Source organism: Globicephala melas, chromosome 1 (genome assembly GCF_963455315.2).
Source record: "Globicephala melas chromosome 1, mGloMel1.2, whole genome shotgun sequence".
Taxonomy (NCBI): domain Eukaryota; kingdom Metazoa; phylum Chordata; class Mammalia; order Artiodactyla; family Delphinidae; genus Globicephala; species Globicephala melas.
The window spans coordinates 183,504,254-183,529,597 of NC_083314.1; the positions used below are offsets into that span (position 1 = coordinate 183,504,254).

General features: G+C 61.6%; 1 protein-coding gene across 1 annotated transcript in view; it reads left to right on the plus strand.

Moving 5' to 3' along the window:
* ACOT7 (acyl-CoA thioesterase 7) overlaps positions 1 to 23,398 on the plus strand; it is a 90,197-nt gene extending 66,799 nt beyond the window's left edge. Inside the window, exons 8-9 of the mRNA XM_030880168.2 lie at positions 6,979 to 7,163; positions 22,988 to 23,398. Coding sequence (XP_030736028.1) covers positions 6,979 to 7,163; positions 22,988 to 23,086 — 284 coding nt within the window. The 3' untranslated portion in view covers positions 23,087 to 23,398. The remainder of the gene's footprint in view (positions 1 to 6,978; positions 7,164 to 22,987) is intronic.
* The last annotated feature ends 1,946 nt before the right edge of the window (positions 23,399 to 25,344 follow it).

A 25,344-nucleotide genomic window follows, 5' to 3' on the forward strand; every position in this document is an offset into this window, starting at 1 on the left:
GGCCTTGGGAAGAACAGTGTTTCATTATTCTGTTTTCTTTTCCAAGTCCCTGTCCTCTTTCTGGAATCTGCCCTGGAAGAGGCCCCGGGTGCTGGGGGAGTCGGTGGGGCACCTGCCAGCCCTCCTGGGTTGTGCCACTCCAGGCAGCTCGACCATGATTTAGAAACAGAGATGAGCTCACAGCTCTGCTCACTGCAGGCGCTCCATCTATTTAAATTTAACTCTGGCAAACGCTGCTCACTTTCGAGTGCCAGACATTGTGCTAATAAAGTGCTTTTTACGATTACCCCTCACTTGGGGGTTTGAGACAAGAGCTCTTGTTATCCTCGTTTTTCCGATCTGGAAACTGCTGATGGAGGGGTTTATTAAACTGCCCACGGCCGCAGGGCTGGTCCATGGTGGAGCCTGGCAGGGAGGCTGGACTCCAGGGCCAGAGCTCTCAGCCCCAAGCCCTGGTGCCTTCCCACCACCGACCAGGCTTGAACCACATGGCGTCCGCTGCGAGGGCCCGGGGGCGTCAGCCTCGGTGGGTGATGCTGATGAGTGCAGTGCCACCCATCTTAGGCGCCCGCACTGGACCGCCAGAGCCGCCGCCGTTCCCCCTCCCCAACCCCCACCCCCCCGCAGTTGTGTGTGAAACTCCTGCCTTCATCAAGCAGCTTGAAACAGGACTGAGGGTTCTCGCAGTCAGGGGTGTCCAGTCCAAGGAAGGCCCGGCTCTGCTCGCGTCACCCCCTCATCGGTCTCAGCCCAGGGGCCCCCTTTCCTGCTGAATTCGGACAGCCAGAGGCAGACAGTTCAGTCTCTGCTCCCAGCAGTTCTGTCCTCTGGTTACATCAGATTTGCCTGCAAGAGCCCCTCAATGCCAATGCCGCCTACCACAGCGGCCAGTAGCCACACGTGGCTGTTTCCATTATAATTAAAAGTAAATAAAATGAAAACGCTGTTCCTTGGTCAGCAGGGCTGCGTTCCTTCTGGAGGCTGTAGGAGAGAATCGTGTTTTGCCTTTTCCAGCTTCTAGAGGCAACGTGCATTCGCTGGCTTGTGGCCCATCCTCCATCCTCAAAGCAGGCAGCCTCTCCCTGACCCTGCGTCTGTTGCCACGGCTCCTGGCTCTCCTGTCCTCTTGTGAGGACCACTGTGATGACCTGGGGCCCACCTGGTGATCCAGGCTAAGCTCCCACCTCAAAATCCTTAACTGCATCACACCTGTGAGGTCCCTCTGCGTGTGAGGTAACAGTTTCACAAGTTCTGGGATTAAGATATGGACATCTTTGGGGGCCCCCGTTCCACCTGCCACAGTAAATTCCAGCTGACACGGAGAGGCAGGTAGGGCTCCAGTCCACTTCTGCGCTCTGCCTTTTCCCTGCCTTGTGTCTTACCCTGTGAGCCCTGTGGACAGGACGCTGGCAGAAAACTCGGAAGAACGAGGGGCCCCTGAGCTCTTGGGGTTTCAAGGCAGCATGGAAAGAAGTGCTTCTCCCTCTGTCCCAAGCCTCCCAGCCGAGGACATGGCACCTGTGAGGTTCGGGGATTAGGGGTGAGCGTGGAGGCAGCAGGCTCGTCCCTGCCCCTCGTAGAGCGTTTGCGCTGGAGCTGGCGTCCCCCTGAGCGCAGCTGAGTACCCGCCTCTCAGGCAGGCTCACGTGCTGGGGATGCTGAGCTGTGACCCAGGCCTTCTTCCCCTGTGGGCCGCCACGGAGGTGGTCGCACCTCAGTGTCGGATCCGCACAACTGCTAATGTCCTGGGGACCCAGGGAAGAGGGGCAGGGGTTCGTTGCCATGTTCTTCACCAGCTGAAGAGCTGGAACTCCCTCGCGGAGACAGTTGCCCATGTTATTCGTTTAGGCAGCGTTAGAAGCAGCTTCTTGCCCAGTGTACATGTGCCTGCTGCAGAAACAGAGAAAGGAAGGGAGGGCTTTGTTTTAAATGTCGCTGCTTATTATTACCTTGTTGGAACGATTCTTTTTTTCTTTTTAATATTTCCACTTTTAATTTATTAGGCTTATATTGACAAAGAAACCATAAGCTCGTTATTTATTTATTTGTTTAATTTATTTACTTTTGGCTGCATTGGGTCTTCATTGCTGCGCGCAGGCCTTCTCTAGTTGCAGCCAGTGGGGGCTACTCTTCGTTGCGGTGCGTGGGCTTCTTCTCATTGCGGTGGCTTCTCCTGTTGCAGAGCACAGGCTCTAGGCGTGTTGGCTTCAGTAGTTGTGGCACACGGGCTCAGTAGTTGTGGCACACGGGCTCAGTAGTTGTGGCACGCGGGCTCTAGAGCGCAGGCTCAGTAGTTGTGGTGCATGGGCTTAGTTGCTCTGCGGCATGTGGGATCTTCCCGGACCAGGGCTCAGACCCGTGTCCTCTGCCTTGGCAGGTGGATTCTTAACTACTGGGCCACCATGGAAGCCCTGGAACGATTCTTTTCACCCCCTGAAGACACAACAGGGAGTTCTGCAGGCAAACTCTCCCTTTGGGTTTGAGACGCCTTTCCCTGGAGGGCTGTTGCAGAAGGGCACTCAGACCCCACCAGAAATGACTGTCCTGGGCTTCTGTCCAGACAACCTAATATGCGGGAGTGACCTCCCCCGAGAGACGGCCACTCTTGCACCCATTTGCAGGTGAGGAAACCGAGGCACAGCAGCTTCCTGGCTTGCCCCCTGCCCATGTTCAAACCCAGGCCTGTTGGACCCCAGAGCTCGAGGACCCCAAGGCTCCTCCCCAGGGCACAGTAGCCTGAGGGAACTGGGGGCCCCGGGGGGCTGCTCCGGGCTCAGAGAGCCTGCCTGTCGTGGAGACACTCATGGGGACTGTCTGGTTGTGTCAGGGCTAATCTGTCCCTGCTTCAGAGGCTCAGAGGAGAACTGGGTGGTCCCTTCCTGGCCTTCTTCCCTGGATCCGGAGGCCCCAACACCCCACCCCTGTCCAAGGTGGCACATGGCACCCAGTGCCACCAGGAGATGCTGTTTCTCCCCTTGAGCAGGTCACCCCACTTTTTTATATATATATAAATTTATTTATTTATTTATTTTTGGCTGCGCTGGGTCTTCGTTGCTGCATGCGGGCTTTCTCTAGTTGCAGTAAGCGGGGGCTACTCTTCATTGCAGCGCGCGGGGCTCCTCCTTGCGGTGGTTTCTTGTTGCAGAGCACGGGCTCTAGGCATGCGGGCTTCAGTAGTTGTGGCATGTGGGCTCAGTAGTTGTGGCTCGCGGGCTCTAGAGCGCAGGCTCAGTAGCTGTGGCTCACGGGCTTAGTGGCTCCGTGGCATGCGGGATCTTCCCAGACCAGGGCTTGAACCCGTGTCCCCTGCATTGGCAGGCGGATTCTTAACCACTGCACCACCAGGGAAGCCCCAGTCACCCCACTCTTAAATAAACTAGTCATCCTGTGGGCGGATGTGGATGTGTGACCTAGTGGAAAGTCCCCAGGCAGCGTCGCTGCACTTCGGAGCACGCAGTCAGGGCGGAACGCATCTCACCACCGCCCCTCGGAGCGCCCTCGAGCACGTGGCAGGACGTGCCCGCTCTGGCAGTTTCTGAGACAAAGGGAGCAGCAACCAAGCTAGACTCGGGCTGGGGTCGCCCCCTGCTCAGATGGGCCCCAGTGTCCCGGCTCTGACCTCTGTGCCTGGGGGAGGGTGGAAAGAGCCCGGCCTTGCTGGGCTGCTCGGGCTGAGGGCGGCCACGATGCTAGTTGAGGCGAAGTGTCTACAAAAGTGTCCCCGTCTGGCTGGAGTCTGCAGTGGCCCACTGTCCACACAGGGCTACGTGTTGGTTCAGGCGTGATGGGGTGCCCGCTCTCGTGGGGCTCCCTGGCTGGGAGGGAGGCAAACATCAGACAGGCCATCAGATGGGTTGGATACCCTGAAGGAGAGGAGCTCTGTTCTAGAAAGAGAGCGACGGGGGGCGCCCGAGCTGCCGTGAGAGGGTGGACCGGGCTGGGCAATGGGGCAGGGGCGGCGTGGGGTCTGTGGGGTGGAGGTGTCTGTTCCCACAAAGCTGGGACCCATTGCTGGGGACCCTCCACCACTGTGGGCTGGCCACTCTACACTCTTGGATGTTGGGGGAGCCTAGTGATGTTGCAGTGGGTGGTGGGAGCGGAGAGGCGCAGGAGGTGAGGGATTTGGTGGGAGCCTTCCCAGCATCTGGGAGCTGACGAACCGTGGACGTGGCTGGAGCTGCCCTGAGGTGCTTCTGACCACCCCATCCCCAGCGAATGACCACAGACCCCAGAGTGCACTTTCTGAGCCGAGGGTCAGGGAAGGGGAGGCCCTCAGCAGCACGGGGGTCTCTCCTTGTCAGTTTCAGATTAGGTCCCAGGCCCTCAATGACCTAGTCCGTCTTCCAACTTTCAAGCACCTTTCCGTGGTGGCCAGCCAGTGGTAAATAAAGCCCGTGGGCTGTGAGAATAAAGATGTCACCATCTCTGAGGGGTGAAGAGGCTGGTGTTTGGGCTATAATTGAAGTTTTCCCGACTTTTAAGAAGTGATCAGGGACTTCCCTGGTGGTCCAGTGGTTCAGAAACCACCTGCCAATGCAGGGGACAGAGGTTCGATCCCTGGTCTGGGAAGATCCCACCTGCTGTGGGGCAGCTAAGCCTGTGTGCCACAACTGCTAAGCCTGTGTGCCACAACTGCTGAGCCCGCGTGCCACAACTACTGAAGCCCGCGCGCCTAGAGCCCGCGCTCCGCAACAAGAGAAGCCCCCGCTCGCCGCAACAAGAGAAAGCCCGCGCGCAGCAACGAAGACCCAACACAGCCAAAAAAATTTTTAAATTTAAAAAGGAAGCAATCACTGTGTCTCCTACCATGAGTGACACTCAAGATGGCGTCCTCTTGTGTCTAATGCTCATAATCAACTTCTTTGTTGTTTGAAACCACTTTTGATTAAAAGTTTCTTCGGATTTCTACCCGAAATGAGACGTGATTAGCCACGTGGTTGGTGGGGGGGCTTGCACAGGAGACAAAGCAAGGGTGTGTTTCCATCTGTTCTTTTTTCTTTTTCTCTTTTTTTTTTGGCGGTACGCTGGCCTCTCACTGTTGTGGCCTCTCCCGTTGCGGAGCACAGGCTCCGGACGCATAGGCTCAGAGGCCATGGCTCACGGGCCCAGCCACTCCGCGGCATGTGGGATCCTCCCGGACCGGGGCACGAACCCGTGTCCCCTGCATCAGCAGGCGGACTCTCAACCACTGCGCCACCAGGGAAGCCCTCCATTTGTTCTTTGAACAAACGGTCAGTGTTGCAATGCCCCGAATTCACTGCCCCCGCATCCCTGCCCCTTGGCCAGGGAGTTCTGGCGGGTTTCCTCTTGAGGGGGGGGTCTTGTCCCTCCCTGCCTCTCGGCTCATGGGCCCCAAAGTCTTCTGTCTGGTCATGGGTGAGAGGGTGCTGGCTGGCACTGGGGCTGGCATGATGGGGACAGGCAGGGACGCCTGGAGACCCTCGGGGATGCCCACCTCCCCTTCCTGCTCCCCTGGAAGCGGCCCGTGTGGGCCGTGTGGGGGCTGTTCCCAGGGTGGGCCCAGGCGCTTTGCATGCCACGGATAACCGCTCCCGCTTCTGCCTGCCCACGCGCTCACCACCCTAACAGCCACCCGCTGCCCCAACTTGTCTGTCTTCCTGGTCTCTAAACATCTTTTGTGGGGGCCTGTCTCCATGGAGCTGGGACATTGGGGTTCCCAGGGTGTTAAAAGGTCCCTGCAGTCAGCGCCGGTCAGGCCTGGCCAGGGATTTCCTTGAGCCCAGCCCAGAGCCAGGCTGCATTTGGGATGGTGGTCCTGACCACGTCAGTGGAAGGGATTAGTGCTGCGTCAGAGTCCAAAACAGCACTGCTGGCGGTAATGACCGCACTGCATGCCTCCTGCCACCAGGCAGGAGCCTCGGCACCTGGCTCGTTTCATGCCAGCCCCATGGTTACCCCGTGAGGCAACTTGTTTCTGTTTATACGAGAAAAGCTGGGCTCCATGAGATGAAGTCGAGGGACGGGAGGCCAAGGCCAGTGGTAGTTGGGAGCCCGTGACCAGGAGGGCGGGGGCAGAAGGGATGCTCTAGGGTAGATGTTCAGGACTCAGGGGCATGGGGAGTGCAGAGAGGTTGGGGCAGGGTGGAGGGAGAGCGGGACCCCCAGGACAGTGTTACAGGAACGTGTGACTGTCTACAAGGGAAACTACTGGTGTGGAAGGTGGGGAGCACCTGGGGACTCTGACCATGGGCAGGGCCGCGGGGGTGTTGTCGGAGGGCAGATCCGCAGCTCAGAGGAGAGTGCTGGTCCAGTGGGCGACACTGACCGGGAGGGGAGCCTGACGGGACAGACGCAGTCTCACCTGCACAGAGGGTAGGAGGACGTGGGCTGAAGTGCAGACAGTGGCTCCAGGGAGCTTAGGACCACGGTCAGCGTGGCAGCTTGGCCTGACGGTGCATGTGACGCTGCCCTCTGACCGGCATCGGGAACGCTGGAGCCAGGGAGCTGGGGGGTGCGGGGGTGGGGCCGGGGAGGGTGGAGGAAGGTTCCTTAGCGGGGCTCAGAGCAACTTGGTGGGGCAGCTGTGTGGCTCCAGTGGCAGAAGTAAGGCCAAAGCATGGGCAGTGCAGATGTGTCCTTAACCTGCGGAGGGATCTGAAAGCAGGTGGGGGCTGGCCCTGAGGGGCGGGACTCACTGGAACATCCTTCCAGCAGCCGCTGCCTCTCCCGGGGAATAGAGACCCACGCTTGGGTGACCACCAAGATCCCTTCGGCTCTAAATGTTTCCGTAAGTGAAGGAAACGCCCCCTCACTAACTAGAAAAGTGAACACTCAGGGGGCCCCGATGTGCTGTCGTTGTGATGTCCTGGCAGTTAGCAGGATGGTCTGTGCTGTCTAACCAAGTGTCTTCCAGCATCCTCGGTACTGCTGATTTCTGCACCCTCCCTGCCCAGCCCGATCCGGCCGCCTGGCCGCCCTGGGTCGAGGCTTCCCTAACCCACTGTCTGTGCTCCGCAGGCTGTGTCATCACCATCTCTGGGCGCGTGACCTTCACCAGCAATAAGTCCATGGAGATCGAGGTCTTGGTGGATTCCGACCCCGTGGTGGACAATTCCCAGAAGCGCTACCGGGCCGCCAGTGCCTTCTTCACCTATGTGTCCCTGAGCCAGGAGGGCAAGTCTCTGCCTGTGCCCCAGCTCGTGGTGAGTGGCCCCTCCGGCCCGTGTGTCCCTGGGGGCAGCTGCCCCCGCTGCTGGGCCAGCCCCCTCGGCGCTTGCTGGGCTCCCAGGAGAAACCGAGCTACATGAATCCATTCTGGGCAGCTGGGTCCGCTCAGCTCCTGAGGGGCCAGCGACCTTGGCTGTGGGGCGGGTCAAACGTGAGGCCCCGTCCCCGCGGACTGTGGGGGAGGGACTGGGCAGCCAAGGTGAGCGGCGCCCCTTACGAGCTCCTTGCCGTGGGATAAGCACGCTGCCTTGCTGGTCCTGGCACCTTGTACAAGCGCTAGAGTGGGGGTGAGGACCCTCCCAGGGTGGGCTCTCGAGGAGGCCCTGGCCTGCGTGTCCTGCATCATGGGGCCAAGCTAGAGCCCTGCACCTCGGGGCTGGGCGTCTGGGCCTCGTGGCCTTTCCCTGCCCTGGCTCCCCAGCCAGGCTCTGCCCTGGGTGTGCAGAGAGCAGTGGCAGGTTGGCGGCCGCCACCAGGAGCAGAGCTGGGGGCTCTGGCCCAGGCGTGGATCCTGGCAGGTCTCAGCCACCAGCAGGGTTTGCTTGGCTGCCGTCCTGGGCTCCACAACCCAAGAGGCTGCTACTGGAGCTGCGGGGGCGGGGGCGGTGGGGGGGCACAGGTGAGTCACTAGCATTTTTTAATTTGGAAAAGAGAAGGTTGGATTCACTGAACATGTAAGGGTTTCCCTCCCTCTCGCCCCCGGCCCCCTCCTCAGCTCTCGGCGCCCGCGGGCCCCCAGCGCTCAAGGCCACAATCCCCGGAGACTTCCGGGGCTCACACCCGCCGCACGCCAGACCCGCATCCACGGTCTGGCCTCGTCCCTGCCCTGCCTTTCTCCAAAGCACCAGCGCCCCGGCTTGTGGGAGCTGCTCATTTGCCAGTTGTCCCTCCCCCACTGGACTGAGCTTCACGAACTGGAACACATGTGCTCCTAGTGGCTCACTGAGGCTGGAACAGTCTTGGCACTTAGTGGGTGCGGTTGGGAAAATGCATGAATCCTGCTGTGTGCAAGGCCTGAGGCCAATCCCAGGAGGAGAGACAGGCGGCGTGGACGCTCGGGGGAGCCGGGGGAGCGCGCTGGGCCGGTGGCCTCCACCTGGGGTGGACGTGAAGTGGTGCCTGGGGAGTGGGCAGGAGCCCCCAGGAAGGCCAGTGGGGCAGGGGGCCGTGCTGGGCGGTCGTGGGAGCTGTAATCCCAACACCTTGGCGCGTGCTAGCTGTCGGGGAGCCTGGGAGTCGGGGAGCCTGAGGCGGCCAGCGTCAAGGCGGGGCGCGGGGAGGGCAGGGTGGCGAGGAGGCCCAGCTCAGAGGCACTGGGCGACTGTGTTGGATGCAGGAATGAACGAGTGAATGAATGAACGATGCCTCCAGATTCCCCTTGAGGCTGATGACAGCTATATGAGCCTCACACATTCCTTAGCTATGCCGGTCGGGGTAAGTGCCCCCGCCTGGGGGGCGGCCCTGTGCCCGCCGGTTCTGAGTCCTCTGCCTGCTTCTCTCGGCCACCCTCAGCCCAGCAAGGCTGAGGCACTTGGGGAAGGTCACACAGCCGGTCCGCGGGAGCCTGGGTGCAGAGGAAAGCCTCCGTTCAGGCTGCTCCTGGTTTGTCTTGAGCCAGTCTGTCACTAGGGGGCCAGGAGGAAGCCAGAACCCTGGGCGGTGGTTGAGATGCGGGTGCAGGTGCGGAGCCGAGAAGCCTGGGGAGGGGCCGGGGGTTAGGGTCTCGAGCACCTGACGCTTATGTGGAAGCGACTGGCAGGCGACTCAGGCCCCCCGCCAGCCTCCCAGGGCCCCTGCAGCATCTGCTCCCATGCAGCTCCTGTGCCTCCTGGCAAAGAGCACGTACTGGAAGCCTCCGTAAGGATAAACATACTGCGCTTCGGAGCACTTCCTCATCCAGGCGGGCGCGAGGCCCCTGCTCGCTCGCCTGGCCTGCCGCCACGGAGGTGCTAACCCCCCAGCCGGAGATGCTAACCCCCCAGCCTCGCTCCTCTCTGGGGCCTCGCAGGCCCACAGGGGCAGCGCCTAGGTTTGGTGGGGGAGCCGTCTGGCCTCGTCAAGGCCCCTGCCGTGGCCAGAGGAGCCTCAGCTTCCCGCTGGGCCCTCTCCTGTCCCTCCCCCGTCCTCTGCGGGCCACCCCCCACTCGCTCTTCTCTGGCATTGGGTCCCCACGCTGGGGCTCCAGTGAGTCGGGTGGGGGGCATGGGGGGAGGCTGCACAGGGCAGGGCTGGTGAACCTGGGCTTAAAGGATGGGGGGCTCCACCGTGTGGAAGGAAGGAAAGGGGAGCCAGGGTGGGCACCGTCCTCAGGCAGGCTCTGCACCGTCACCTCCCCACGTACCACCCCAGGCTGCTGGGGAGGGGTGGAGGGTCCGGCAGCCTCGGCCTCTCCCTCCCGAGTCCCCAGCGCTGTAGCCCCCGGCCTCGCGTCCCTCCTCCTCCCCACCTTCCACCACTGCCCCCCCAGGAGGGGCCCTGGGCCACGAGGACCGGGGTGCCATCCCGCCCTCCATCCTGATGGCTCAGCAGGGTGGCTTCCAGCCGCCTCAGCCCCTCGGCTGACGCACGCGCGTCCCCCCGACCTCTGTCCACGGCCTGACCTCCTCCTGCCTTGACCTTCGCAACCATGTGTCCCTGGGTCTCAGACCCCTTCCTCTGGGAACCTTGCCTGCTCCTCTTGGCCCCCAGATGCAGGCTCACCCCCCTTCTCCCCCAGACCCTTGTTCCATCTCTCTCCATATTGCCACAGGGCCCCTGGGGGACATCTCCCTCCTGGATGCTGAAGTCCCGCCCCACACAGGCGAGCCCTTGACCTCTGTCCTCCCCCCCCCCGCCTGCCCAGCCTCCAGGCTCCAGCAGGGTGGCCAGATCCAAGAACACTCCTCTCCCTGGCGCCTCCTTGAGGGGGCCTCTGCTGAGTGTGCAGATGGCCACCCCATGGCCCCGAAACGCGGGGCTCTGACAGATCCCAACCTGCACCCTGCCCTCCTTGGGCGGTTGGGACCGGGCCCCGGGCCTCCTTGCTTTACTCTCCCATATGGGCTGCCTCTCTCCACAGGGTCTCAGCAGGCATTTCAAACGTAACATTCCGAACTGAACCGTTGTCTCCCAGCCGCCTCCCCCCAAAACTCCCACTCCTCCTGGTGGATTCCCTCCCGGTGAGCCTGGGAACCGGGCTGGCCCCTCTCTCCCGCTCAGCCCCAAGCTGTATGCCCTCCCCCATTCCTGCTGCCCTCACCCTGACTCTGTGCTGCGTCCCGGCAAGTTTTTCAGAACAGAATTGCGTTGGCTGCCTCTCCCGCCTGAACTGCTCAGCAGCTCAGCGGCTCCTCGCTGCCCTGGGCACGGGGTCCAGCCAGGCCGGCCACCTCTGTTCCTCAAATCCCAAACCCAGTCCCGCCTCAGGGCCTTTGCACTTGCTGTTCCTCTGCCTGGACACCTTCCCTCAGATGGTCACGACAGCAGCTCCTTCCACCGTTTCTCAGATATTTCCTCCTTTGATGACCTTCCCTCCCCTCTCTGGATAAAGCCTTACTCCCCACGCCCACCCCATCACCCAGAGACTCTTTGCCGTTGCCTGGAAACCGGCCTGGAGTTGGTGGGAGAGAGAGCAAAAGGAACTTAGAGGGCTGGGGGCCGAGCTGGCCTCTTGTAGCGGGAGAGGAGGGGTAGGGACACACCCGAGGCCCCCCAGCTGCTAGAGGGCAGGCCCGGCCCAGGACAGCCTTCTGGCTGTCCGAGCCCTTTCCTCTACCGTCAGCTGAGGGAGAGTGGGGCCTGCGGGACACCCCAAATGGCCCTGAGACCAAGGATAGCCAAGGAGTCGGGACCGTCTTCATTTTGAAAAGGCTCCCACAGAGTACATGCAGGTGGACAGGGACAAGGTCTGCATTCCGGCCGTAGCCGGCTGTAGTGTGCGCCCGCCCAGGAGCCCAGGAGCTGCCTCGGGCCTGACTGGAGCTCTCTATGGCTACCCCCACTGCCCTGCCCGCACCCCAGAGCTCAGGCCGCTGGGGAGACCAGTGCCGCAGCCAGGGTGGAGGGGCAGCAGTCCGGGCTCAGGGAGGCGAGCCTCTGGCCCCGGGCTCCAGTCTGCATGGAGAGCCCTTTGTGGAGGAGCCCATGACCTTCCCAGAGCTGGGACGCTCTCATGGTGCCGGGCTGGTCTGTGAACCCTGGGGGCTGTCTGTGCCCTTTCCAGAAACATAGGGACCTGGGGGTCGGGGGGTTGGTGCAGGAGGGGCTGTAGGGGGTTAGGGGAAAGTCACCTGCTTGAATGAAGGGGAAGGGAGGGTAACCGAATTCCCAGGTCTGAGGGGCCGGTGGTTGGCAGTGGCCACATCTTCCCACTGACCGACTGCATGTCGATCCAGGCTATTGTTGCTAATTAAAGATGGGCTTTGATTCTTCACTGGGGTGTCCTGGGGCCCACCGATGTGGATAAAAATAGCCCCCCCACCCCGTGCTCAAAGCAGGTGGGGCAGACTCCCTAGCCTCCAGCCCAGCCTCTGGGGCGCTCACTTGGGAACCACCGACACCACAGTTGTCTGCCTCTCAGCCCACGTGTGCCCGCGTCGGGGCTCAGCCCTCCCCACCCCTGCTGTCAGCACTTATCCTCCTGTCTATTTTTAGCTCCCATCCCCAGGGCCCGGCTGACACGGAAGGCAGTGTGGCTGTCGGAGTTCTTCTTGATGAATATTTTATGCTGGGGAGGGCCTACTGCACCGCGCCCGCCCGGCAGCTGCCGGCACTGCCAGGCTGCTTATTAGAGGAGGCAAGCGCGGGACGTGGAACCAGCCAGGCCCAGGCCCTGCCTCCTTCTAAACGCCTCCCTGTGGCTGTGCCCTCTGACCTCGGGGGTGGCAGACAGACCCACACCACCTTCCAGCTCTGGAGAGGTGGTACGGAGGGACGTGGGGGAACGCCCCGAGGTGGCTCCCTGGGACCCGGCCCCAGATTGGCCCCAGCACCTCCCAGCACCTCCCATGGGCGACTTTCCAGCCCGGGTGTGGGAAGCCTTTTCAGTCTCCAGAAGCGTGAGAACCCGATGGACAGACTGTGTTGAAGCCAGAGCAAGCCCGTCCTGGGCGCAAGGCCGGCCTCCGTTCTCTCTGGTTCACATGTGGGCGCTGCAGCCCCCGAGGCCCCAGGAGACTCGCGTGCGGGTGAGGTCGCGCCCTCGACAAGGGAGAAGCCTGGGCTCCATCGCAAGCACGCAGGCGATGTGGGTTTTGAGAGAGCACGTTCACAGCTGCTTCTGTGGGTCATTTGGAATAGGAATGCTTTCCCCAGCGAGCCGGGCGGCATGGCCACGGCACGTGGAGGCAGCGGAGCAGGGTCTTTCCGAAGCCGGTTTGGTTGGCTCCCAGAAAACCCAAACCACAGAGCGGCCTGTGGCGCAGGGGTCTTGGCCGCTGCTTGTAGACCCTCGCCTCCCGGTCCACACGGACAGCTGGCGTGCAGAGGACAGGGGCCTGGACCCTGGGGCCTCCGTTGTCAGCCACTGAAGTGACAAGTCGGGATGAAAGCGGTGGCAGTGAGGAGATCGGGGAGGCAGCCGGCCTTCCCTCTCGCAGCCGGTGGAGCTCCGCCAAGAACACGGCAAAACGTGTGCTTCTGCACTTTCTCAGCTGTGAGTGCTTCCCCTGTGCATCACACCCGGACCTCAGGGCACCCTCGAGGGTCAGTCGCCACCAGGTTTCCTGAGCGCCCACTCCCTAGGGCCAGGTGCCCGCCGAGGCCATTCTCTGTCTACTGGGAGGGAGCCGGCAGGGTGGATGCCCCCGGTGCCCACAGCAGCGATGGTCCCAGGGGAGGCAGCTGAGCGTTCACGAGATGCCGACCCGCTTCCCTGGTGGGTGTCAAGGTGGGTTGTCCGAGCCCACAGACAGGCCACAGTGACAGTGATGGGCAGGGACTCGCCCAGAGTCCAGTGGCCGGCCCTGACGTGGAGTCGACCTGGAGCAGGCCCTGAGCCCCTTGGCCACGGCAGCCCCTTCTGGTCTCTGAGCCTCCGTTTCCCCACTGGAGCCACCCCAGGCCGGCAGGTCCTCTGTGGTCTCGGCACCATCTCCGTGATCTAACCAGAGAGCTCCTCGCTACTTTGCACCGAAGAGGAAGCACGGGGCCAAGGCTTCCGGCAGTGGGCAGCTCCTCGATCCTAGGACCCGAGCCTGGAGTGAAGGGGCAGCCACCACCTCCCTGCAACCATGGCCAGGCCTGCTCTCTACAGCCTGATATGGTGAAAGGAACATACATCCCACCCCCAGGGAAGGGAAGAGGGCCCTCACGTGGGGCTTGTTCTGGGCTGGGGGCCCCAGGTGGCCCTACGGCTTGGGGAGACACCTCTGTCCCAGACATTCGGTGTGCTGGAATGATTTCTACTTGCGCCCTGATTTAGGAAGCTCAGACTGGAGCACAGCAGGACTGACTCATCTGTTCCAGGAAGGGTCCGGGGAGCCGCGTCCGTGCGGGAGGCTGTGCCCTTGCTGCCCGTCCACGGGAGCGAGTCGGGGACTAGAATATGCGTGAAGCTTCTTGACCCCATGTCCTCTCTCTCCCCCTTGGCTTTGGATGCTTAGCAGGGAGTCTGCCTTGTCACGGGGAAATGCCAGAATCTTGAAGCTGCTCCTGTCCCCTGAATGGGTGGCATTTGGGAACTTGTAGTGGCCTGTGAGTCCCACCTGCCCCTGGAACCAGGGGTGTGGGTACCACAGGGGGTGTGGATGAGAGGGTGCGGCCCCCGCCGCCTGGCTCTCACCTCTGCTCTGCCATGAGCCCAGACTCTTCCTCTGGCCTTCTTAACCCGTCCAGTCTTCACGTCTCCTGAAGATGCCGTGGCCCTGACGGCTCTGGGCCGGCCTCTTTGTGGACAGTAGGGCTCTGGAGAACGCTCATCTCAAGTTCAACAGTCACCTCTCCAGAAGAGGGCCCAGTGCACCGATGACACGCTTTTTCTCGTTAAAACCTTGGTAGGTTCTACCTCTGGAACATCAGCTTCTTGTTGCTTCAGTGCTGTGTCTCCAAATCCAGGTGACCCCAGCTGTTGTGATTTCTATAGAAGGTGAAGGCCCGAGGCCGGCTCTCAGGGGCACTGTTAGGCCTGACCCCAGATGGTGCCGGAAACACGGCTGCAGGAAGAGAGGCCTGTGGGCAGAGGGTGCAGCGGAAAGAGGAGAATCCCAGCTAGAGTCGGGACAGCCTTGATTCACTGTGGCCCCCCGGAAGGTGACTTCGAAGCTGGGGAGAGGACTGTGAAGGTCATTGGGCCCAGGCAAGGGCCACGGCCGCAGGACCTGAGAGGGTCTTTCAGGAGGGTGAGCTCATGCCTGGTGTATCCTGGGGTGGACCACAGGGCCGCCCCACCACGTGAGAACCGTGGCTTCTTGGCAGCCTCGTGCTTTCTCTGTGAGGTGGCGTGGAGTCCCCTGGCAAAGGCCTGCCAGGGACAGGGACACTTCTGAACCCCATGCTCAAAGATGCAGGGAAGAAACAGACCCCGGAACCCCGCAGTGGGAGGAAGCACGCAGAAGGATCTCCCCGCTCACGTGCACACACAGAATCAGAGAACGGCATGCCGGCCCTGCCAGCAGGAGAGAAGACGCTTCATCGGGGGTGAGAGGGGGTTGTCCACCCCTAGGTGTGCCGGACGCCCCACCTTGTGCCTCTGTCACCAGCGCAGGCCCCTGCCGAGCCCCTGGGTGCTCTGAGCCTTCTGGAGCTGCTTGGGGACGGAGGTTGCCTGAATGTGTCCATCGAGCAGACTCTCTAACGCACGTCACACTGATGTGGCCTTCTCGCCGCAGTCTCCGTTGGTTTGCTCGTTCACTCAGCAAACGCCTTCTGGGCCCCGCCGTGTCTCAGGCCCTGTGCTGGCCTCAGACAGACGGCAGGGAAGACGCCGACATGAGTGAGCACACGCAGGGCCAGAGGCTTGCAGTGAGGACACTGCCCCTGGCCAGGGCCCGGCCTGTGGGAAGGGCTCAGAAAAAGGCGGTGAGGACCTTATAGCTGTCGTCTGGTGGGGACAGCCGTGTCCACAGAGCTGGCACAGGGGCCAGTGCTGTGAGCAGGGCCTGTGTCCCCTCTCCCAGCGGGGACTGGTACCCGTCGCTGCCCTCTCCCAGGCAGCGCCCAAGCTCCCTGCCTCTTCCGTAGCCTCCTTTTGGCCCTTCCGCAGGGGAGTTTCGTGACCGCACACGAGGGCAGTGATTTCAGGGGCTGAGCTGGTGCTGTGGGGTGAGGGGAGCCCCTGGCAAGGGTGTCTACAACTCCCCATGGCGGTCCCATCATTGGAGGCTTGGGGCTGCGTGTGCTGGCGGCGGTGGCGGTGAGACCCAGCCTGCGGCCGCTGGGAGCTAAACCCCCGGACGGCGGCTTCCCGGGTGCCCAGCCCAGCACCCCTGGGGTCGGGGTCTGCAGGTGGAGCTGCACTTGGGGGACACAGCTGCCTGCGGGGCTGGGGACTCCTGGACACCACCATGCATAGAGCCCCTCGCCATGCCACACCGAAGGGCCCCAGTAGTTGGAGGATGTCTTAATTGCCTTCATGATTGTCCCACAATCCCTCTCGTCTCCTGTTATGAAGACCGGAGAGGCTGTGCCGCATGGCTTCCTAATTAAGAAGGTCTGCCGTCCCTCAGGCTCACAGGAAGTTGTTATATCACCACTGGGAACCCTCTTCGCACCAGACGTTCGTTAATTACAAAAAGGACAAGCTCTTGATTTTACTGAGGGTGGAACTTAGTCACTCACCCTCCCTGCCAAGTTCCAAATGTGTGTTCTGGAAGCACAGAAAATGCAAAATGGAAAACATTTGGTTTGCACTGACGGGAGCCCGGAAGACAGCGTTGGCAGGAAGCGCGGTGGGCGGAGAGGGGGAGAGGGGGAGAAGATGCACATCGGAGGCCCGGGGGCCCGGAGCCAGCGGGCGGGTGGGAGCCAGCGGGGTGCCCGGAGCACAGAGGGGCCGGCCCTGGGACCCTCCCCTCACCCCCACGTCCCTGGGGCTGTGTGACGTTCCAAAGGCCCAGCTGCCTTAAGGTGACCCCCAGGGCCATTCGCCCTCCTCCCAGCGCAGTGGCTATGGGTCGGCAGACAGGAGCGCAGTTGGTCTCTAAGGCCATTCGTGATGACAGTAGTTCACGAGCGTGCCGCGCGCACACACGCGGTGTGACTGCCATGCGCGGAGAGCAGCCCGCACTGGCACTGCAGGAAACCCTTTGCCACGTCACCTCCTTGAGAACCCCATTTTACAGGTGGGAGGACCTGGCCCTGGGGAGGCGGGCAGCGTCTCTTGAGGCCACACAGCAGGTCCCTGTGACCCCCACAGGGGGACCACATCCTCACCACCCCTCCACTGTCCCTTCCACCAGGCAGGTAAACAGGGGTCACCACGCCTTGAGCGGCCTGTGGGCCCCTTTGCTGTCACCTCTCCTTTTTCATACCCACAGGGGGCCACTTGGGGGGGGGGGTCGTGAGCCCTCCTCCCTGCCAACAGCTTCAGGCACTTGAGGGAAAATGTGATTTCCCATGGAGGAGCTTTGTCCTCCCCTTCTCCCCGTCACCTCCAGCCCCCATTAAAAACAGCAACAGCCAACAACTTATGTATTTATTTACTTTGCCGGATGGAGGGAGACGGGCTGCGAGGAGGTGAGGAGGCGGCGCTGGGCCGTGGGCGGGGCCGTGGGCGGGGCCGCGTGCCGGGAGCCATCTGTCTCGTTCTATCAGCTCCGTGCCCAGCAGGGAAGTGGTGGACCCTCTTAGTCACTTGGCCAGGAGAGCTGTTTATCAGAGCTCGTGGCCCTGGGGAGGCTGAGTGTCCACCAGCCAGCAGGGCAGGGCGCCCACCTCCACAGAGAGCAGAGAGGCTGCTCTGCTCACCTCTGGCTGTTTCCCCCTAGGGTGGCGGTCAGGGCCTGTCTTCTTAAACGTGTGCCCTCGCTGGGCACCTTCCAGGGCAGGCCAGTGAGGAGGGCCGTCAGCATTTGGGGTAGCAGCACCGAATCCTCAGAGCCTGGAACGTGCAGCCCAGGCCGCCGTCCCCAGAGGCGAGAAGAGGGATGAGCCCTCGTCTGGCTCCTTCCCCCCCGGGCCTGGCAAATGGCTTGGCCACGCTCTCCAGCTGGCCAGCTGCCTGTACATCCATCATCAGGCGGCGTGAGGTCTGTCCGAGGGCAGCTCCTGGCTGATGAGTTAGCTGCAGAATACTGAACGTCAGAGACTCAGGGCAGCAGCTCTGAGGCCCAGGGCTGGGCGCGGGCCCCTCCCTCCACTGAGCAGAGACTAGAATGTACCCTGTCTTGTACCTGCACCTTGGCCTCGGCCCCTCCTCAGGTCATGCTTTGAGAGGAGAATTCATAGCCTTTGGTGCACCCGTTCTGGACACGTGGTGGCCCGTTGGCTGCTGAGGGGGCGAGTAGCTGCAGTCATCTAGGGGGACCCCGTAGAGGGCTGGGCTCGTCACAGCTGCACATCGGGGCCTGGTGGGACAAGGGGAAGCAGACGAGGCGCCCACCCTGTGTGGGCACGACCCGGAAGTGGACACCCTGCCCGCTGCCCCAGAACCGGCCCTGATGAGGACCCAACGTGGTCCTCCCCTGGCTTCTAGATGCTCTGCTACCCCCAGACATTCACCCCTCACTCCCAGAGCTTATGACCTAGAGAGGGCATTCCTCGTGAGTGTGCGGAGAGCATGGGGGTCGTGGCCCCAAATGTGATGGAAGGGCCGGCATTTTTGTTCGTGTGTGTGGAGATCCGGAGGACGCTCGGGCAGCTGCATGTGGCCCGCTGGCACTCACAGGACCTGGCAGAAGGGGAAGGCGCAGCGCCCGTCTGCTCTTCGCCTCTAGCGCCCAGGCAGCTCCTCGGGGAGGCGCCTGGCTCCAAGGCTGGGACAGGAACGCACCCCTGCCCCGGCTTGTCCCCTCCCAGATGGAGAAGAGCCAGGGGGGCTGGGCCGCTGCAGGCCCAGGGGGCTCCAGGCTCATTCTGGAGGGTCGCCAGGGTGACACGGGAGGGCCACTGCGTGCCCTGCTGCCCACCGACAGGCCCGCCCCGAGAGCCCGTCAGCACAGGCTGGTCTGGAGGGCAGCAGCAGCTCCAACCGAGGCTCTGCCACTTAGCGGCTGTCGCTAGCTCAGCCTCAGCCTCTGCCCCGCGTCCTCATTGGTGGGAGGGGAGCGTGACAGCTCTGGACCCCTCCTGGGTTGTTACACAGACTCTCGTGGGCTAGGTGGTGCCCGCACGCCTTCCCAGGAACCCTCCCCAGGACCTGGCCCTCGAGACCACCTCGCTCTGCTCTCCTTTGTCTTTGGTCCCTGCCATTGTCGCGTTCCTAGTGCTGCGTCGGCTGCCTCTTTTCCCGTGTGTGGTCAGCTAGCGGGTCAGCTCCCCAGGGCAGGGTCCCGCAGGGCGTGGTCTGTGTGCTCGCGGGGAGTGCACGCATCCAGGCCCGGGCGCCGCGGCAGGACAAGTGCATGGTTTAATTCAGTGCACATCACCCCGGCCCTGGTGCCCCTCCCTCATGTGCCCGGATTTGGGTGGGGCACCGCCCCGCTGCACCTTCCCTTTGACTTTCTGTAAACTAGGATGGCACTTGTACCTCTGGGGTGCTTTTCAGATATAATTACATGCCGTACAGTTCCCCTGCTTAAAATGTACAATCTGGGCTTCCCTGGTGGCGCAGTGGTTAAGAATCCGCCTGCCAATGCAGGGGACACGGGTTCGAGCCCTGGTCCGGGAAGATCCCACATGCCGCAGAGCAACTAAGCCCCATGAGCTGTAACTACTGAGGCCCACGTGCCTAGAGCCTGTGCTCCGCAACAAGAGAAGCCACGGCAATGAGAAGTCTGCGCACCTCAACAAAGAGTAGCCCCCGCTCACCACAGCTAGAGCAAGCCCGCGCACAGCAGCAAGACCCAATGCAGCCATTAATTAATTGATCATTTTTTTAAAAAAAGGAGGGACTTCCCTGGTGGCGCAGTGGTTAAGGATCCGCCTGCCAATGCAGGGGACACGGGTCCGAGCCCTGGTCTGGGAAGATCCCACATGACGCGGAGCAACTAGGCCCGTGCGCCACAAATACTGAGCCTGCGCTCTAGAGCCTGTGAGCCACAACTGCTGAACCCCACAAGCCGCAACTACTGAAGCCCGCACTCCTAGAGCCTGTACTCCACAACAAGAGAAGCTGCTGCAATGAGAAGCCCACGCACCGCAACGAGGAGTGGCCCCCCCCCTCGCCACAACTAGAGAAAGCCCGCACGCAGCAATGAAGACCCAACGTGGCCAAAAATGAATACACAAATAAATTATTTAAAAAGAAAAAGCAAGAAAGAAATGCTTGCATTTCTTTAAAAAAAAACCAAAAGACACAGCACACCGCCAGTCTTTATCCCTCCCCCAACCCCTGGCCACCACTAATCTGTGTTCTCTGTCGAGTTGCCTGTTCTGGACGTTTGTGTAACTGGGGTCACACGTGAGGTGGGCCTTTGTGCCCGGCTTCTTTCTCCCGGGGCTGTCGGCCAGCTCTGAGGGCGTGCCACAAGCTGACCTCAGGAGAGGGTGGGCCGTGCTTCCCATTCAGCCACCCCCAAGATGGGAGTAAGGTTCCTTAGGAAAAGGGGTCCCTGGCTAAGTCATTGCGGGACAGCCCTGATTAAACACCATTAAACAGGTTTATTTGATTTCAAGATTTTGACCTGTGTGCGTCATTAGCTGGGAGAGGCTGATCAGCGTTCAGGTTTCCAGACCCGTTTGGCCACAAATCATCAAGAAGGCTTCATCTCCCTTTTGGAGCTGGGAGACAGAGACCCGGGATGCAGGAGGCCACAGAGCCCGCACTCCTGCTGCAAGTTTGCAGGCAGTGGTGTCAACGCAAACTGAACGGTGGTGTGCGTCCTTGAGGGAAAGAACCCAAGTGCGCAGTGTGGGCGGCCCCAAGGGGTCAATGGCTAGGTGCCCACAGAGGGTGGGCTGCTCCCCGGGCGTCTCCCGGGCCCAGCAGCCCTTCCTCAGTCCCAGTGCCAGCACCCCCCACCCAGGCCCTGGCCTCACGTGGGCCATCCTTGCCTGACAGATGGGACGCCAGCTCCTGAGCTCACGCCAGCAGCTCCACGGGGCCGTTTGCCACCCTCCCTGGGTCCCCTCCCTGCTCCCTGGAGCCCCAGGAGCACTTGGCTGATGACCTTGGCACTTAGGGACCCAGTTCTCACCCGAATCCCCCATCTGCTGGTTTCCAAGACCACTGATGGGCTGGAGAAACAGGAAGCCCGTCTCGCGAGGCAGGCCGTGGCTCCAGGGGGCTCTGCAGAGGGCCTGGTAGCCGCCCCCTCTTGGTCCTGCTGCCTTACCCAGGCCAAGCTCACACTCTCTTGCTTCTGAGAAATCGTTTTCTTTCTAATAAGCCCTTGCCTTCTTTCCCCTGCCCCCGAGATGGCAACTCCACCAGCTAGAAGGAGGGCCTGCTCCAGAGCCCCAGCAGAGAGGGGCGGGTTTCTAGAGCTGGCAGGAACCTTGGAACGTGGTCCAGACCCCCCACTGCCCTCCTCCAGCTCTCCTCTCAGCCAGCCCCACCAGGCCCCGACTCCCCGGTTCCCAGCTCTGGGACCCCATAGGCACTGATGGGGTCGTCTGCGAGGCAGGCAGGAAGCCCGGCTACACCCCTCCTCCCACTAAGGAAGGGCTGTGCCTTCGGGCTGCAGGTGGATGGGAGCCACGGGTCTCCTCAGCCATGCCAAGCAAATTCCATATAGGGGAGGGGGAGGAAAAAGCCCCCACTGTTCTAGCCTGTGGCCTTGCCCTTGCATTCTTGGCCGCTTTGGCTGTCCCCCGTTTGGAACAGGGATGGAGATGGGGAGGAGCCAGGGTCCTGCTACCCAAAGTGCTCTGCGGGCCACAGCATCGCATCACCTGGACCCGTGTTAGAAACGGGTCTCAGGACTTCCCTGGTGGCGCAGTGATTAAGAATCCGCCTGCCAGTGCAGGGGACACAGGATCGAGCCCTGGTCCGGGAAGATCCCACATGCCGCAGAGCAACTAAGCCCGTGCGCCACAACTACGGAGCCTGCGCTCTAGAGCCTGCAAGCCACAACTACTGAGCCCATGTGCCACAACTGCTGAAGCCCGCGTGCCTAGAGCCCATGCTCCGCAACGAGAAGCCACCGCGATGAGAAGCCTGCGCACCGCAACAAAGAGAAGCCCCCGCTCGCCGCAACTAGAGAAAGCCTGCGCGCAACGAAGACCCAATGCAGCCAAAAATAAATAAATTTATGAAAAAGAAAAAAAAAAAAAGAAACAGGTCTCAGCCTCTGACCCCCAGACCCACCAGGTCAGAATCCACATTTACAAGATCCTCAAGTGATTCGTGCGTACGTGAACATTTGAGAGGCCCCGAGCTAGCACATTCTGCCTGGATGTGTGCAGAAACCTTGGGCTGGGCCCAGCAGGATGTGGGCTTGTGTTCGTGGGGTGCCTTGGGCAGCAGGGGCTGGAGGACTCGGGGGTCTTGCCCGCTTAGAACTGCCTGCTGAAACTGAGATAGAACAGTTTATCTCCCTGTGCTGTTTCAAGTCAAATTGAGTAGCCTCAAATTTTATTTTTAAAAAGTCAGCCAGAGGTGAAACCAGAGCAGGCCTCCAATAAAGTGTCTTGGAAAAGCCACCATTTCCCACGTTTGCCCCGAGACTCTTCAGACAGGAACCGGAACCACTATAAGGACCACGATCCTAGTGCTTCAGATACCCGAACTTTCTACTGGCTCTGAGCCGCAAGGTTTGACAGTTTACACCTGGTGACATTTAGAGAACAATTGCTGAGAAGGCTGAAGGGGAGGAAGTATTCGGTATGACCTGACATTCCATCCTCAGGCTGATCGTCCTCTCTTTTGCCAATATACCATTTGTCTGTAAAACCCTTGGGCCAAAAATAGCTGCTAGGGCTTGGTGTCATTGTGGATGAAGGGCAACTGCCCCATTTCTTTGGCTTTCAGACGCCTTCAAAGTGTCGCAAGGCAGTGTCGTCCCAGAGGAATTCGCACAGCTCTTTAAGCCCGAATCGCTGGCCCTGGGGGGCGGGAGATGGGGCCTTGGGAAGTGACCCCCTGATGCTGCCGCAGTGGACCTCTCTGGCCAGGGCCACACCACTTAGCGGCCAGGCCAGGCCACTCTCAAGAGTGAGAGGGGGCACCGTTCGCCATCCTGCTGGGTCGGCAGGCACAAGGCGGGACTGCCCTGGGCAAGACCCAGCCCTTGGCCAAGTCCCCTGGTCACTCGGGGACCTGGCTTCTTAGGTTGCTCAGAGGAAGGAAGCAGCAGAGAAGAGGTGAAGAGGACACCAGGTGCCACTTCCTAGGCGTCTGTGCTGGCCAGGACTCGCTGCCCACAGTGTGGTCGCTCGCTCCTGGTAAGGTGGCCTTCTCAAGGTCACCCAGCCAGCACGGTGCTTGTCCCCACTTCCCTTCGGGGCAGAGGCGGACAGCAGCTGGCGCTCCCTGGGAGTGGCGCAAACGTGGGGGATCCCCCTCTTCCTTGCCCTGGCTCGGCTCTGCTTTAGGCCTCCCCTCCCGCGCTTCATCATCAACTGCATTTTCAGCTGAAGTTCATTACCAAAATGGCGCTGGGCTCAGGGTTCGGCCTGCTGTGGAAGGTGACACGGGGAGGGATGCTCGCTGTGGGCTGTCAGGAAGATGGGGCCTGGGCGGGCTTCTCTGTGCCCTCGGGGAGGGCCGGGGCGGGGCAGGGCCCAGGCTCCGCTGCAGTCACAGGTTCTCTAACCTGCCTGCTTCTCTGTGTGTGGTCCACAGCCCGAGACTGAGGACGAGAAGAAGCGCTTTGAGGAAGGCAAAGGGCGGTACCTGCAGATGAAGGCAAAACGACAGGGTCAAGCGGAGCCTCAGCCCTAGACGCCCCCTCCTACCGCTGGGGCCTGGAGCAGCCCCCAGCGTCTCATCATTTAGAAGTTACCCCTTGGCCAAAACCCCAGTTCACGTTGACAGCTGGTGTTGTGTGAAGTATTCGTCTCGCAGTGTTAACCTGTGTTCACCTCTCCTGGAAACCTATACACCAAAGCTTTATTTATATCATCCCCGTGTAAGTGCTCCACAGTATTGTCCCGACGCCCCAGGGCGTTCCCTGGAAGCCCTGGGGGATGCTGGGGCGCGCGCTGTACGGTATGGAAAGCCCAGCATCGCTAATAAAGCTGCTGTTTGGCTGGACCTTGGTCTGGGTGGTTGCTTGTCCTGGGCGGCTGCTCTCCCCGGGGTGTTGGGGGCTGTGGGCTCCCACGGGTCCCCCCCTTCCTCAGGGCCACCCCCCCGGTGCCTGTACCTGCACGTACCCCAGAACCTTGGGCACAGCGGCGCCCACTTGTGTTTGCCCGACAGCTTGCTGGACAGAGAGAGAGCACCCCTTCCTCCCTTCCCACCCTTCAACCCCCTCCTGCGCCCTGGTTCCGTGTCCTGGCTCTGAGGCCCCAACCAGTGTCCCACTGGCCTTCCTGTCCATGGGGGCTGGGGTGCTTTTGTGAGGACTCAGGCAAGGAGCTGGGCAGAAAGAGCCGGGCTCAGCCAGACCAGACCACAGCTCAGCATGGGGCAGGCCTGCCCTGGGCCTGGCCTCTGCTCCCTGGAGGCAGCTGAGACACCTCGGAGCAAGAGGCAGGGATCCTGCTGGAGGGAGCCTCCCCAGCTGGTGCCAGGGCCCCTGTGCCCGATGTGGGAACCCCCAGCCACTCGGGCAGGGGCATTACTGGGAAGGCTCGTGGGGTGGGGGTCCGAGGGGCAGTGTGTGTGTGTGTGTGTGTGTGTGCGCGCGCGCGTGTGCACGTGTGTCGGCATCCCTGTCTCTGCACACGTGTGTGTGCACATGTGAAGTATGAGGCTGTGTGTGTGCACCTGGTCCAGCAGCCTCAGGGCAGATACGCGGCCAAGGCCACTCCAGCCCCCCAGCCCCCCAGCCCCAGCCCCAGCTGCGAAGGGCCCCTGCACCAAGCACTGGCAGTCACCATCGCCTAGGGGAACGCTCCTGACCCAGGCTGGTCCCCGAAGCCTGGGGATGAAACTGGCCACCAACAACTACGGCCTCACGCAGGGCTCCCTCGGGCCCCGACAGAGAGAACGTGGCTCCAGATGTGCAGAAACGCCTGCCAGGACCTCCGGAATCCGTCTCGGGCCCCAGTCCTGGCTGACGGGGTTATTTCCTGCCTGGGAGCAGTGGGGGGGAACAGACCACAGGAGGCCACGGCAGCCCCACCCTGCCCCCCGGCCCCCTGGAGGCTGCCTCAGCCTCCCCAGCTCCACCCACACCCTGTGCCAACTTCCTGAAGGCTATAGGCGGTGCCCTGGGCAGGGAGTGGTGCGGAGGCGAGCCGGCCCCAAAGTGCCTGGGCCCTGGGGCTCCCCACGGTGGCCATCGGAAGCTAATCTCCCACCTGCCCCCAGAGCCAGCTAAGCCAGGGGCAGGGGCACTAGTACAGGCGGCCGTGGTGAGCTGGGCTCGCTCGTGGAGGTGCACTTGGGGCCACAGGCATGGGGCAGGCTGCCTTCTGCCAGCTGGGCAGCGGCCTGGCCCATGCTCTGGATGGCTCGATTGCCTGTTTGCCTTAGAAATGCCACACTTGACTACCAGCTACCCTGTGTCAGCCTCCTACTGCTGATGCCCTATTTACAACCAGGGTCACATGGGCAGGGAGCTGGCCTGTCCATGGAGAGCTCATCAGGGGCCCTGACCACCCAGAAGCCACACACAGGGAGCGCATGGCCCAGGACTCGCCATTCACCAGCTCTGCTTCATTGTGGAACCTTTGCTACACGAACACTTTGACTTTTGCCTGAGACTGATCCTGGGGACTTCCCTGGCAGTCTAGTGGTTAAGACTCCACGCTTCCAATGCAGTGGGTGCGGGTTTGATCCCTGGTCGGGGAACTAAGATCCCACGTGCCGTGCAGCACGGTCAAAAAAAACCAAAAAACAAACCTGATCCCAAGACTCACTCTGGGCCCCCTAAAAGCTGCTTCTAACTCCCCAGCTGTTTCTGGGGTGTGGAGGAGATGGTGTAGGTGGGCACAGAAGCCAGGCTATGGAGTGGTACAGGCAGCACTGGCTGCATTTTGTTGAGTCCAGTCCCGAGCAGATGCCCGCCTTCCTCCAGACACAGGGCTGGG